At 46.9% G+C, this 12,698-nt stretch overlaps 2 protein-coding genes and 1 non-coding gene across 7 annotated transcripts in view; all 3 read left to right on the top strand.

The window, feature by feature from the left end:
* kis (chromodomain helicase DNA binding protein kismet) overlaps positions 1 to 12,698 on the top strand; it is a 162,878-nt gene that overhangs the window by 67,291 nt on the left and 82,889 nt on the right. For all 5 annotated transcript variants that reach the window (XM_077646309.1, XM_077646307.1, XM_077646308.1 and 2 more), the window contains exons 16-23: positions 187 to 263; positions 8,801 to 8,919; positions 9,015 to 9,860; positions 9,947 to 10,058; positions 10,137 to 10,308; positions 10,376 to 10,465; positions 12,028 to 12,128; positions 12,209 to 12,308. In XM_077646309.1, coding sequence (XP_077502435.1) covers positions 187 to 263; positions 8,801 to 8,919; positions 9,015 to 9,860; positions 9,947 to 10,058; positions 10,137 to 10,308; positions 10,376 to 10,465; positions 12,028 to 12,128; positions 12,209 to 12,308 — 1,617 coding nt within the window. The remainder of the gene's footprint in view (positions 1 to 186; positions 264 to 8,800; positions 8,920 to 9,014; positions 9,861 to 9,946; positions 10,059 to 10,136; positions 10,309 to 10,375; positions 10,466 to 12,027; positions 12,129 to 12,208; positions 12,309 to 12,698) is intronic.
* LOC144116865 (small nucleolar RNA U6-53/MBII-28) lies at positions 22 to 112 on the top strand. The gene has a single exon (XR_013311985.1). It is a non-coding gene; the product is annotated as a small nucleolar RNA U6-53/MBII-28 (small nucleolar RNA).
* On the top strand, positions 1,941 to 4,924 carry LOC144113315 (uncharacterized). The gene has a single exon (XM_077646304.1). The coding sequence runs from the start codon at positions 2,440 to 2,442 to the stop codon at positions 4,300 to 4,302; it is 1,863 nt and encodes a 620-aa protein (XP_077502430.1). The 5' UTR covers positions 1,941 to 2,439; the 3' UTR covers positions 4,303 to 4,924.

Below are 12,698 nucleotides of genomic sequence, written 5' to 3'. Positions count from 1 at the left end.
CTTTTTTCTTCAGGGACCTGTCTACTATGATGATTTGCCATGCTAATACTGAGTGGTGTCATTATTTGACGACCACTATGGGTGAAAGCTTTCTCAATTTGCTCTGAGTATGACAGTGAGATATCTGTAGCCAGTCTGCCATTGCTGGTTTGATAGTAGTTTTAATTGTGGCTTCCTTTGTTTCAGGTACCCTTATGAGCGGATTGATGGGAGGGTTCGAGGAAATCTTCGCCAGGCTGCCATTGATAGGTTCTGCAAGCCAGGTTTGTGTCATATTTTTGTTCCTCCTGTTTTTGTTTTTTTTAAAGCAGTTATATTGATTGCACATGACTCCTTTCTTGTTTATACATTCGAACCTCAATGTTCCGAACACAAACATAACGAATAATTGGCTGTATTGAACTTTTCCAAATTCTTGTTTACTAATGCATGCAATTTTTGTATCGAATTCTAAATGTGGTTGGAAATAAAATGAACGTACTGGAGTAGAGCGGCAAACTGGCGAGGTGGTGCATCTGCATCTTGAACTGGGGATGCTGCACACTGCGTCCAGTCTACTACTTGTTCTTTTGTCAGTGTCTGTTATTGCAGTACCGCCAGTTCAAGATAAAATGAACATATCGAACTCCTCAGCACTAAATGGTGCCTGCAGACATCAGGCTTTGTCACACTGCACAAGTGGCTAGTGGTGATGAGGTAAATGTTTGCGTCTTGGTTCACGCCTTTATACTGCACATGCCAACAGCGCCACGAAAGAAATAACAGCATGCAGCTTTGGTAGCCAAGTGGTCAACAAGCATTCTTGCACCCACAAACAGTGCCCTGGAAGCAGTGGTATGGATGGCTGTAGCCTTGCAGTAACTATCCTGTGGAGCAGCTGTCCAACTCGTCGGCTGTAACAGAGGTGGTGAAGACAGCAGTACCTTACTTTCTAGAGTTTTGTTTTCCATGTGACACTGCCTGAATGGTGGGAAACCGCCCTAGCTGACACTTAGTCTGCTGCTGCTGTATGCTGGCAGTGGTGTGTAGGGAAGCCAGCCTAACCAATATTTGGTGCTGTTCTTTGTGGCATCTGCAGTCGCTACGAGCCCCTTAAAATTCTTGGAAGATTTTCGAAAAAGGTCTTTTTCTGCTTTTCTGTAATGGTCGCCCAAGTTCCTGTTTTTTGACTTAAGTAAAATGCGTTGCTTTGCATGCGTGTTTGGTGAAATTTTATATTGCATATTCTCGTTGTATTGAGCTATTTCACAATTTTTGATGTGTTCGCTACATTGAGGTTCAACTCCACTACTCTGATGAAGATTTGTGGAATATTATTGCTGTCAAAATTAGGTGGCAAGTGATGTACCGCCATCAGCGCACTTAACATGAACGCTTGATAGTGCATCCTGCACTGCCCCTTAGCACTGTGCACTGAGTCCGAGGCCTTGCTGCACGGTGTGTTTGTTGCAGTTGGAGACAGATCATGCTCTGCTTGCACCTTAACATTGTCTCAGACCCAGCAGATGATGCCCAGCGGCACTTATGTCAGTGGAAGGCATGCACTCGAGCGTTCGTGTTAAGCATGCTGACGGTGGTTCAGCCGCTGACGAATTTTTTTGGACACTCTAGTGACCTTGTAAATGTCCAAAAAATAGTCTGAGAACATAAATTTCACTGAAGAAAGTCACTGTTCTTCAACATTTAATTGCCAGTATGGTGTAGATGGGAGTCAGTTTTACAGGGTCTGCACCAAAATTTCGCGGAATTTTTTAAATAAATTATTTATTCAATATTAGCTTACAATCTTTTCAGAACATTTCAAAGTATTCTCCCCCTGCTTCGATGCACCATTCCTAACGCTTCACATTGAAAGCTCCCTAGGAGCCGTGAATGGAAACCTCCTTCAGTGAGGTCGTCGCAGCTGCTTTTACCGCTTCCAGCGTCCCATGCCGAGTTCCTTTAAGGGGAGATGCGGGTCGAAAACGCGGTTTTTTGCGAAAAAAATTGATTTTTTGTTTTCGCGTGTTTTGTCAAGTTTAGTGTCTCTACTATTATGAAAATAAAAATTAAGGCTGAATTAGAACTCTAACTGGGTCAAAATTGCGTTTAAAGAGCACAGGGTGGCTGTTAAAAGTCCGAAAGTGCGCCGTTTTCTAGCGTCTCGTGGCCGACAACTCGCGGCCGCTCGCCACTGGCAATCGCATGCGGAGCTCAGCCAAGCCTCCTTCTTCCAATAACCATGGTTGCCCGGGCTGCTAGAGTGCAAGAAATAATAATAAAAGGCATGCGCGTGCCGAGTTTTTCGAGAGCTGTGACTGGTTTTTAAATCACGTGGTGCGGATCGGGGATCGCCATTGGCCGCTGCGCACTTGCGTGTGGCGAAGCCTACTTGCTGGGTCCATTCTCTCTCCGAGCTGCGTAGCCAAACGACGTTCATTTTTCAAATTTATATTCGTTATGGATGAAGGCGGCAGTAGCAGGCGTAGTCACCGGCCAGTGAAGCATGCATCCAAGCATAAATTTAGAGGACGGCGACGAAAATTGACGGTGAAGACTCTCCCAACGGCAAGTGAACCCGCGGCCGCGAGGCCTAGCGACAGCGACGCCGTTTCATCCGGCGAGTTCGACGCGGCGTTGGAGTACGTCAGTGCATCGCAAAAGAAGATTGGACTCTTTGACGACAAAGAAAGAGTGCAAGATGAGGAGTCGTCTGTGCTCACGGACCTGACGGCACTGAGCCTTCTTGCGCGCGGTGCGGTTTGTCCGACGTGCCGACGTTCGGAAATGCGCGTCTGCGAATCGGCCGACAAACGCAAAGGACTTGCGTCGTACCTTGAGCTACGCTGCGAGAACAGTGCGTGCCCCGAAAGTGTTCTCTCGGCGACGTACACATCGCGGCGAGTTTCTTCAGGCGGGAAGGCCAGCTCGAGTGTGGCAGGCGACGGACCGAGGGCAAGCAGAGCCTATGACAGCGGGAGCTCGCGCGATGCCTTCGCTGTCAATGTGAAAACTGTTGTGGCAGCGCGCTCGGTGGGGATGGGCTACGAGCAGTTAGTTCGATTTTCTGCAGTTCTTGGCCTGCCAAAGCCAATGCACCACAAATCATTTTCTGCAATCACCCGGAAAGTTCGTGATGCGGCAATGAGTGCCGTGTCCGAAAATCTTGCGCGGTCCAGACAGATCACACACAGTGAAGCAGGCGGCGATGAAATTGCCGTTATGTATTATGGCACATGGCACAAACGAGGCCATAAAAGCCACAATGGAATTGGAACTGTTGTGTCCCTTGACACTGGACTTTGTTTGGACTTTGAAGTCCTGTCCAACTTCTGCCTAGCGTGCAGCAGACACAAGGCCCTGCCAAATGAAGACATTTGGCAAGCTTTTCATGGCCCTGTATGCGAACGAAATGTTGATTGTTCATCCCATGCGATGGAAGCTGAAGCTGCAGTGCGGATATGGCGAAGGAGCCAATCCTACGACACACCATTGCAGTTTAAAAAATTCCTGAGTGATGGTGACTCGAAAGCCTACGCTGCTGTTGTCGAAGCAAATGTTTATGGTGGTGCCATTGAGAAAGAGGACTGCACCAATCATGTGGCGAAGCGCCTTGGGACTGCTCTTCGCAAGCTGAAAGAGCCACTCCCAAGAGGGGAGAAGCTGAAGGAACCTGCCATTCAGAGGTTGACTACTTATTATCAGGTGGCTATCACAAGCAACAGGGGCAGTGTGAAAGGAATGCACCAGGCGATTTGGGCTTCCTACTTTCATTCTTGCTCATCAGATGGTGCGAGCAGCCATAAATATTGCCCAGATGGACCAGCATCCTGGTGCAAGCATAGGCGTGCCGAAGCCTTAGGTGAAGCTGCACCAGCCCACACACCCCTGCTCACAAAAGCCCAGGGGAAAGCTATACTTCCTATATATAAGAGGCTTACCGATGAGAAGCTGCTGGCCCGCTGTGTTCAGGGCAAAACTCAGAATGCAGCGGAGTCACTAAATAGCAAAATATGGCTTCTCTGTCCTAAAACACGGTTTGCTTCGAGGTTTGTGGTGGAGATGGCCACTGCTTTGGCAGTTCTCTGGTTCAACAGAGGGCATTCTAGTTTTGAGCGTGTACTGGAAGAGCTGGGCGTGCTTCCACCTCAAGATTTAGTTGGACTAGGCTCATCAAGAGACAGCATGCGCCAGAAAAAGATGTCTGCCAAACAGACAGCAGAGTCGAGAGCGCGTCGGTGCATGCTGAGAAATAAGTCTCGTGCCGACGACTCTGCGTGCAAGCGCCGTGAGGGAGAAACCTATGGTGCTGGCTCATTTTAGTGGCAGTGGCTGCTGAAGGAACAGTTTGACTCTTTTCTTGTGCAATTTTAATCACATTTCAGGCCTTCTTTTGTAAATAAACTCTAATTCTAACCTTCAAATTCGTTTTTCTCAAAATGCAATTTCTGGCACGTTTTTGACTTTGCCCACCTTGATTTTGGTACCTCTAGTGCTCGGATCTGGATGAAATTTTACCCACATTTTCTCTAAGGTGTGAGGAATACCATTATCTTATTTAAATGTCAATATTATTTATATATATGTCACATATTTCAAGTAAACAGATATAGGGGTTGGGGTTATTGGAGACTTCCCAAGTAAAAATTTTTCATGTGGATATGATATAGTATGTGCTCTTCTTACTTAGTTTTTGGCATTCTATAGTGCATGTGGAAGAATATGAACCATGGGTGGTTCATAATTATGAAAGTTTAATGATGGAAAGAGGGGGGGCAAAAAGGCGTATATTTTGCACTTTGTCATAGCACAGAACAAAAACTATGAAACTTGCAATAAAACTAAATATATATTTGAAACCAGCATAAAAAACTCTATAAGGAGCCAGAGTTTCATTGCTCTAGCTTATGTATTTTAAAAAAAGTGTCTTCGGGTAGCATCTCCCCTTAAGGGATCTTGATCTATGGGAACAAAAAAAAAAATTTGATGATGCCACATCGAGGCTGTACAGTGGCTGTGGCGGCATTGCCAAGCCCATTTTGGCCAGCAACTCTTGAGACAATGAGCACAGTGTGGCTTGACACGTCATAGTGCCAGTTGTCGCGAATTTCTTTTTGGACGCGTCGAACCGTGTTGCGCAGCCGTTTGAGCGCTTCACAGTAAAACTCCTTGTTGACGGTTTGTTCCTGTGGCACAAATTGACTGTGAACCACACCTTTTCTGTCAAAAAACACAATGAGCACTGCCTTGATTGGCAATTTGCTCATCCTTGCTTTTTTCGGTCGAGGAGAGACTGTGATGTGCCACTCGCTGCTCTGACACTTTGATTTGGGGTAGCACTCAGAAATCCACGTCTCGTCCCCTGTGATCACTCTGCCCAAAAATTCTGGGTCCATCTCGTTGCGTTCATGCAATTCCTGGCACTTCAACAAATGCTCTTCCTTCATCTCACTCATCAGGCATTTGGCACCATTTTCGCACAGGCTTTCGTCATTTGAAGATCCTTCCTTAAAATGTGATGAACGATTGTTTTGTTTATTCCACGCTCCTCTGCAATCATCCTGCTGGTCCTTGTCCAAAACTTGACACACTTTTTACAACGATGTCCCGTTTGGGGTGTCGACGGGCTTTCGAGCGGTCGTCGTCATTGACGGACTCCCGACCTTCCTGGAATGTCTTGTGCCTCATGAAAGTTTGGCCTTGTTTAATTGCGTTGTCATCGTAGGCTTTTCGAAGCATTTTGAGTGTCTCTGCCCCGTTTTTACCCAGTTTCACACAAAACTTGATTGCGTAGCGCTGCTCCAAAAGCTGGTCTATTTTTTTTTCTCGGTGAAGATGCTGTAGGTGCCTCTGCGTGGGATGTGACCTGCCCCAACAACTGCCCGCAGGCAACTGAGACTGGTGTGGTTTCGAATCTTAGATCCCCCACTAACTTTTCCACCTGAAGTGCTGCCCCGCCAGGCGACATAGCAGACTACAAAAAATCGCTCCGGGAAGTTTTTGGACAGACCCTGTATGCACATTCTGAAACTGCACTTTACTGCATCTCACCCTGCCTTGTTCGTATAGACAACGGGTGGTGACTGCTTTCATGAGCTCAGCATTCAATAGTTGTACTGCTGGCAGCATGTCGCAGACGAATTCATGGGATGGGAGAAAGTTAACACTTGAAAACAAACCATCCGGTTTGGGAATTGCACATGCCATATGGAGGGCCATAAAAGAAATGAAAATGGTAACAAAGATTGGAAAACACAACTGACAAATGACCGAAGCGTGTGCTCCAGTCACGTTGGTCGTCGTAGTTAGGCCTTGTGGCCGAAGCCAAAAACCGAATCCAACAATACGTTACTGCATACACTCAGTGGTGGCTTGCGTGTAATGAGAGTTGGTTGCCTGTCATCAAATCCCCAGATATTGTCCATTTCGCAATGAAAATTTGGGGCTGTGATGCGTTTTCTAGCGGGTACACGCTCCACGTTTTGAAGAGCACCGCTAGTTTCTTCCACTCACCACTTCTGTGAAGCTGTATGCTGGTAATGCGTATTGCTGCTGCCTCTTTTTGTAATCAGGATGAGAGGACTCTGCACAGATAAGTTGCACGAACTGTGGCTACTACAGTAGAATCTCGATGGTACAAATCTCATCTCAAAACATATTTGCATCATCAAAAACAAACAAACCTGTCTGACAAAGCGCAGGAAATGTATTCACACAGACCTATGTACTTCTGATGAGATACTGTATTTACCCGCATAATTTGCACCCTCGCGTAATTTGCGCACCCTTAACTTATCACCCGGGTTTATAAAAAAATTTTTTACTCTCATATTTTACGCACCGTGCTGCGCTAGACCACCATCATGCATGTGGGCTCTACCCTGTGGCTCTACCCAGTAGCGTTTGGCTATACCGCGTGTTTTTTCGGAAGGCTTTTTGAATCTTTTGTGCACTGGGCGTTCATGGTGGCGTCAGGGGCCGCTGTTACAATCACGGCAGCACCAGCGGCATCACCACTCGGAACGGCTGGCAGCACTTCCAGGGAGGATCGGCAGCTGATAGAAGAGCCGACACTGCTGTTTGTTTGGCTGATGCATGTGACTCGACTGCCGGCTACGCTTTTCTTGGGGGCTCTGACGGCTTGTGTTTGGTTGTTCGGTCGTGTCTTGCGATGGGATATCACAACTACACAGCAAGTTTCAAACTACTTGTCAGCGCCTTATCACGGTGAGGAGTGGCGAAGCCAGCGAGAATAACTGCTTGCGCACAAGTTTGCCCATAGACGACACCCCGCACCGCGATAAGGCGCTGACAAGCAGTTGGTCGACGCTCGCACGGTACTGTTAAAGAATTGTGTGGAGTGATAATTGATTTATTAATTTGCGGTTTCTGTCCCGGACGAAGTTTACGAAAGCAAACTTACGGAATCCGGAACTACCGAACAATTGGCTGGGCCTCAAGCGATGACGCTGTTTTAGCGTCTTATTGAGCTTCATGCATGCACCTTCATGCAATCCCGCAAAGGGGGTGTGGGGGCAACGTGGGGTGCGGGTCTGGGTACTGATGTATATGCAGCAATATACACTATACCTATATTGTGCGTTATGACCTTTGTGGAGATTTTTTAAGTCGCGCTTGCGGAATCCCCGCGTAATTTGCACGCCCCCTTCTTGGAGCCCTAATTTCTGAATAAAGAGTGTGCATATTATGCGCGTAAATACGGTAATATATTTATGGCTGCGTCGCCACGGCTTGCAGTGCATAGCATGCGACTCGCAATTGCTTCTTTGGCGATATGCAGGCCCTTGTGCAGCTGCTCACTTCTGCTTTTAGCAGATACCTGAACCGCACCGTGAGGAAGGGAGGAAGAAGAAAATAAACGATAGAAAAAGAAACAGGTGCTTTAGCGTAGGGCTTCAGAAATTTGCCCTGGTTGTGATACCACACAACTTATAATCGCAACATTGGTGATTTGTGGGCTGTGCACCATCTTGCACTGCTTGTAGGACATATCGCACGGCCAACAATTGTGATGTGATGTACGGGCTTGTGGCGCATCCCATAGTACTGGTTATTGCGGCGTCGGTTATGACAGTCGCACTGCTCACTGTTTGCAGTGTGTGTCGAACACGTGCCGGCGATGTGCAGGTAGGACTTTGTACTTGAGGGTGCGATTGCGGCTCGCACATTCGTAGTGGGGAGCCAAGGAATTTTTATGAATTCGTACCATCCTGAAATTCATATCAATCGTGCTCGTATAGATTCTGCTGTATTCAAGTTTTTGCATTGGACGCCGTCCGAGAGCGGTACAAACTCTCAAACGCGCTCAAAATTTTGGAGAATATGTGCATCGTCATTTAAAAGGCACCCCTTTTGCTTGACCTCCACTTTATTCGAACAAATTTTCGATCCCTCTTTGTGTGGAATTTCGATGGAGGCGAAATTCTAGAGGCCCGTGTGCTGTGCGATGTCAGTGCACGTTAAAGACCCCCCCAGGTGGTTGAAATTTCCGGAGCCCTCCACTACGGCGTCCCTCATAGCCTGAGTCGCTTTGGGACGTTAAACCCCCATAAACCTAACCTAACATGATTCCACTGCACACTTTTTAGGACCGTGGTGCTGTGATGAGTGCAGATGACGTCCGAAAATTCGAGCAGTCAGTTGCGATGGGCTCTCGAGGCATGTTGTGGTACTGCAGAAAAGTCTTCATAGTCAATCATGATCGAAAAATCGGGTCCGAAGTTTCCGTTGGTGACTATATTTGAAAATCTGGGAGAATATGTTTTCATGGAAGGCTAACATTATTGTTTTTTTTTTCTAGACTCTGACCGATTTGTATTCTTGCTGTGCACTCGAGCGGGAGGCCTGGGTATCAACCTCACTGCTGCTGACACTGTCATAATTTTTGACTCCGATTGGAACCCTCAGAATGACCTTCAGGTGTGTTACTGAGACTATTTTTGTTAAGCAGTTGAATTAAGTGATGGTAACAATGAAAGTGGTTATCATGCAATTGCTTCTGGTGTACTTTGCAGGCACAAGCCCGTTGCCATCGAATTGGACAGTCCAAAGCAGTCAAGGTATATCGCCTCATCTGTCGAAATACATATGAACGAGAGATGTTTGACAAAGCCAGCTTGAAGCTTGGTTTGGACAGGGCAGTCTTGCAGTCAATGAACTCCCAAAAGGAAAGTCTTGGGGTAAACCAGCAACTAACCAAGCAAGAAATCGAAGATTTGCTCCGTAAAGGTGCCTATGGTGCCATTATGGATGATGATGGAGAAGGAAACAATTTTTGTGAAGAGGACATTGACCAAATCTTGCTGCGTCGGACACATACCATCACCATTGAGTCGGAAGGGAAAGGCTCTACATTCTCCAAGGCATCCTTTACAGCTTCATCCACACGCAGTGACATAGAAATTGATGACCCAAACTTTTGGGAGAAATGGGCCAAGAAGGCAAACTTGGATGTGGATGAGCTGAAGGGCAGAAATGAGCTAATTTTGCAAGAGCCTCGTAGGCGCACTCAGACTAAGCGTTTTGGTACTGATGACAACATGTTAGACCTGTCAGAGCTGGAGTCTAGTGATGAAGATGATGAGACGGGAGTGCGCACCAGAGGAAGTCGGCGTTCACGTCATCGTGACTCACCAGTGATAGGTGGTCGGGCACGGCGGGGTGGTCGAGCCAGCCGAGGTTTCTCTGAGGATGAGTTTCTGGGTGACATTGCACCTGGAAATTGGACTCGCACCGAGTGCTTTCAAGTGGAGAAAGGCCTGCTCACATTTGGTTGGGGCCGTTGGGAAGAGAGCATAGCTATTGGACTTTGGCGACGACGAGTCACAGCAAAAGACGTTGAGGACATCTCCAGGGTTGTGGTACGTCCATTGGATATTTGAGCATGTCGAGTTAATTACAAGTTAGTAAAGTCGCCTAAGTACAATGTGCTCTCGGATATTTGCAGCTGTTGTACTGCTTGCGGCACTACAAAGGTGATGAGAAGATCAAGGGCTTCATTTGGGATCTGATAGCACCAACTGAAGATGGCGAGACCAGAATCCACAAGAATCACTCGGGTAACGTTTTTTACAAAATTCTTATTTGTGCTGTGTTTTCTGTTGAGATGTTGAGCTTGCTAACGTTTTGATGTACAGGCTTGTCGGCACCTGTGCCAAGGGGACGCAAAGGCAAAAAGCTTAAGAACGGGAAAGGAGAGCCTGATTCGCCTGACATGCTGGCTGATTGGGCTCGGGATGACCAGTACAACCCCGATCTCCTCCTCTGTGATGATGGCTACCGTAAACACTTGCATCGGCATGCCAACAAGTAAGGCTGAACTTTTAATTTGTAATGGTTCTTCATTTGTTCATGCATGTGCATTCTCATTTTCTAGGGTCCTCCTGAGGGTCCGCCTTCTCTACTACCTAAAACATGAGATCATAGGAGAATTGCATCAGCAGGTGTTTGCGGGAGTGCCAGCCAGGTGAGTACGGTGCAGAGAGATGGCTACCACGGGCTTTTCTCCCACAAAACATTGTGATGCAGTTAAACCACGATTTAACTGACGGACACGCCAATGGCACTGCGGTGCTTTAACTAGCTTTGGGCGTCTGCAAATGCGATAAATGCGGCACCCTACCTTTGAGCACAGGCAGCGCGTTGCGTTGGTGTCCGATTATGGACGACATAGCGAGAGTCACGGGCTAGCCTGGCAGACTGCCATGACTGCGCAGACGCTTGTGCCAGCTTAAGTCCAGACAATTCATTCCTTGAACATGACGCTAAGCGTTTATTGCTGAATTTTTAATTGTGTATGGAGTGGCTATTGTTCTGACTCTGTTGCAAATGTCTGCATTGTAGGATTTCCAGTAGTGGAAGTGCTTTGATGTTTATGTGCCGTACTGTGCCAAGAGAGCCACACTGCTATTTTGCAGCGGAACAGTAATTGAGCTCTAAAGTTGAGTAATTTTGCTAAGCAAGGCTTAATTGAATGAAGCTGGCTTGTCTTGAATGAAGAGCGCCAACAGAGTTGGGCAGTGCATGGCAAAAAGAGGCCTGAAAAGCAAGTCGACAAAGTTGGAAAGAGGACTGAGGGATTTTGGCAATGTCTTTCTGGAGAATATGTGCTGGTTTAAGAACATAGTAAACAATGCTTTGACACGGGACACAATGAAACTGCACAACACAGGGCACTGACTAACAAATAAAAGTTTATTCTACATGTTGGGAAATTGTAGTCAAGGATTTGATGAAAATTTGTCTGGTCTGGCATAGAAGTGAAAGAATGTGTCAGACAAAGCAAGTAGGTGCATTTTACGTAGAAAATTTGTGGAAAATGTGCCTGCTTTTTTTGTCCACCTCCTTGTGAACAAGGCAGCCGTACGGGTTCCAAAAAGTCATCATTGCTTGACTTGGTCAGTGGCTGCAAACACATTTTTTCATGTTGGGAAATTGAAAGAGTGAAAGTTTTAGTCTTTGCTTGGCATGAAGGCTTCTTTTGTGTGCGATGCCACCATCAGCAAAAGCAGTGCTGATGGTGGCATCGCACATAAAAGAAACCTTCGTTCCAGGCAAAGACTAAAACTTGGAAGAGGCCAGGAAGCATGGGAGAGCTCCTACGAAGGGATCAAAAGGGCCGCCCCCCCCCCCCCCCCCCCCCTCCCCCTGCCTCTCTTTTCTGCTTCTATGGGCTACCTGGAGTCATATTGTTATGATGCGGGGGGGGGGGGATGATAGGTGACGGGGTTGTTTGCAGTACCTTTCAAAAGTTGCGGACAGGACAAACAGGACAGGGTAGGTCTAATATTGAATGAGGCCGTGTAGCTGAACCACTGTGTTAAAAGAAGTTAAATGCTTGACTGCTGTGCCTAAAGCTATAAGCATGCACGTGTAGCATCGCAGTGACTACTTTCAGATAGTGGGACCGCAGCTTCACTTTACCCATGTTTTTGCCATAAGCGAGTTAACTGTTGCAGGTTTTTTACTAGTATACCACTTTGCCCATGACGTAGTGTTTTGAAAAGGGATGCTGTTTGCGTTGTGCAGGGATATTCCTATTCCACCACCTACGGCTGATGGTGAACCCCCTGCTCCTTGGTGGGATGAAGATGCTGACAAGTCTCTTTTGATAGGTGTTTACAAACATGGTCAGTCTTCACTTACTGCAGTATTTTCCTACAGGAATTGTTATTTTTGCATGGCTTTCACCGTGTATTTTTATCTGCAGGTTATGAAAGGTTTAACCTGATGCGCCAGGATCACACTTTGTGTTTTCTGGCTCGATGTGGCCCTCCTGATGGAGCTGCCCTTCTTGCAGAGATGACGGCGTAAGTGCTCATGAGAGAACCTTCTTTTGCTCTCTATTTGTTTGGGCCTCTGCTGTTCATTGTTTTATATAAAACGTTTTATAAGAGCACCACCATCTTGAGAAGGTGGTGCCATCTAGTGTGTAAACTGGTTATGACCAATGACTCCAGCCTGGAAGTAGGTAGCACAAACTGGCTTCGGAGCTTGTGCATTCAGTTTTGTGCACACTTTGCCGGATCATGAGGCCGGAGGTGCTTCCACCATCGTGCCGGTCATTGACATTAGTAAACTCTACAAGTTATGCGTAATCTCTGTGGTGCAAAGCAGCAGTGGCATACCGCTGGATACAACAATGGTCAAGTGAGCGGTACAGGTTGTGACTCTGGAAATTTTCCGCTCTGATGCTTCAA

Source organism: Amblyomma americanum, chromosome 1 (genome assembly GCF_052857255.1).
Source record: "Amblyomma americanum isolate KBUSLIRL-KWMA chromosome 1, ASM5285725v1, whole genome shotgun sequence".
Taxonomy (NCBI): domain Eukaryota; kingdom Metazoa; phylum Arthropoda; class Arachnida; order Ixodida; family Ixodidae; genus Amblyomma; species Amblyomma americanum.
This window is presented reverse-complemented; position numbering and strand designations above follow the sequence as displayed.

Excerpts from the sequence above, each read along its gene's own strand:
- LOC144113315 (XM_077646304.1), top strand. The coding sequence starts at position 2,440 with ATGGATGAAGGCGGCAGTAGCAGGCGTAGTCACCGGCCAGTGAAGCAT.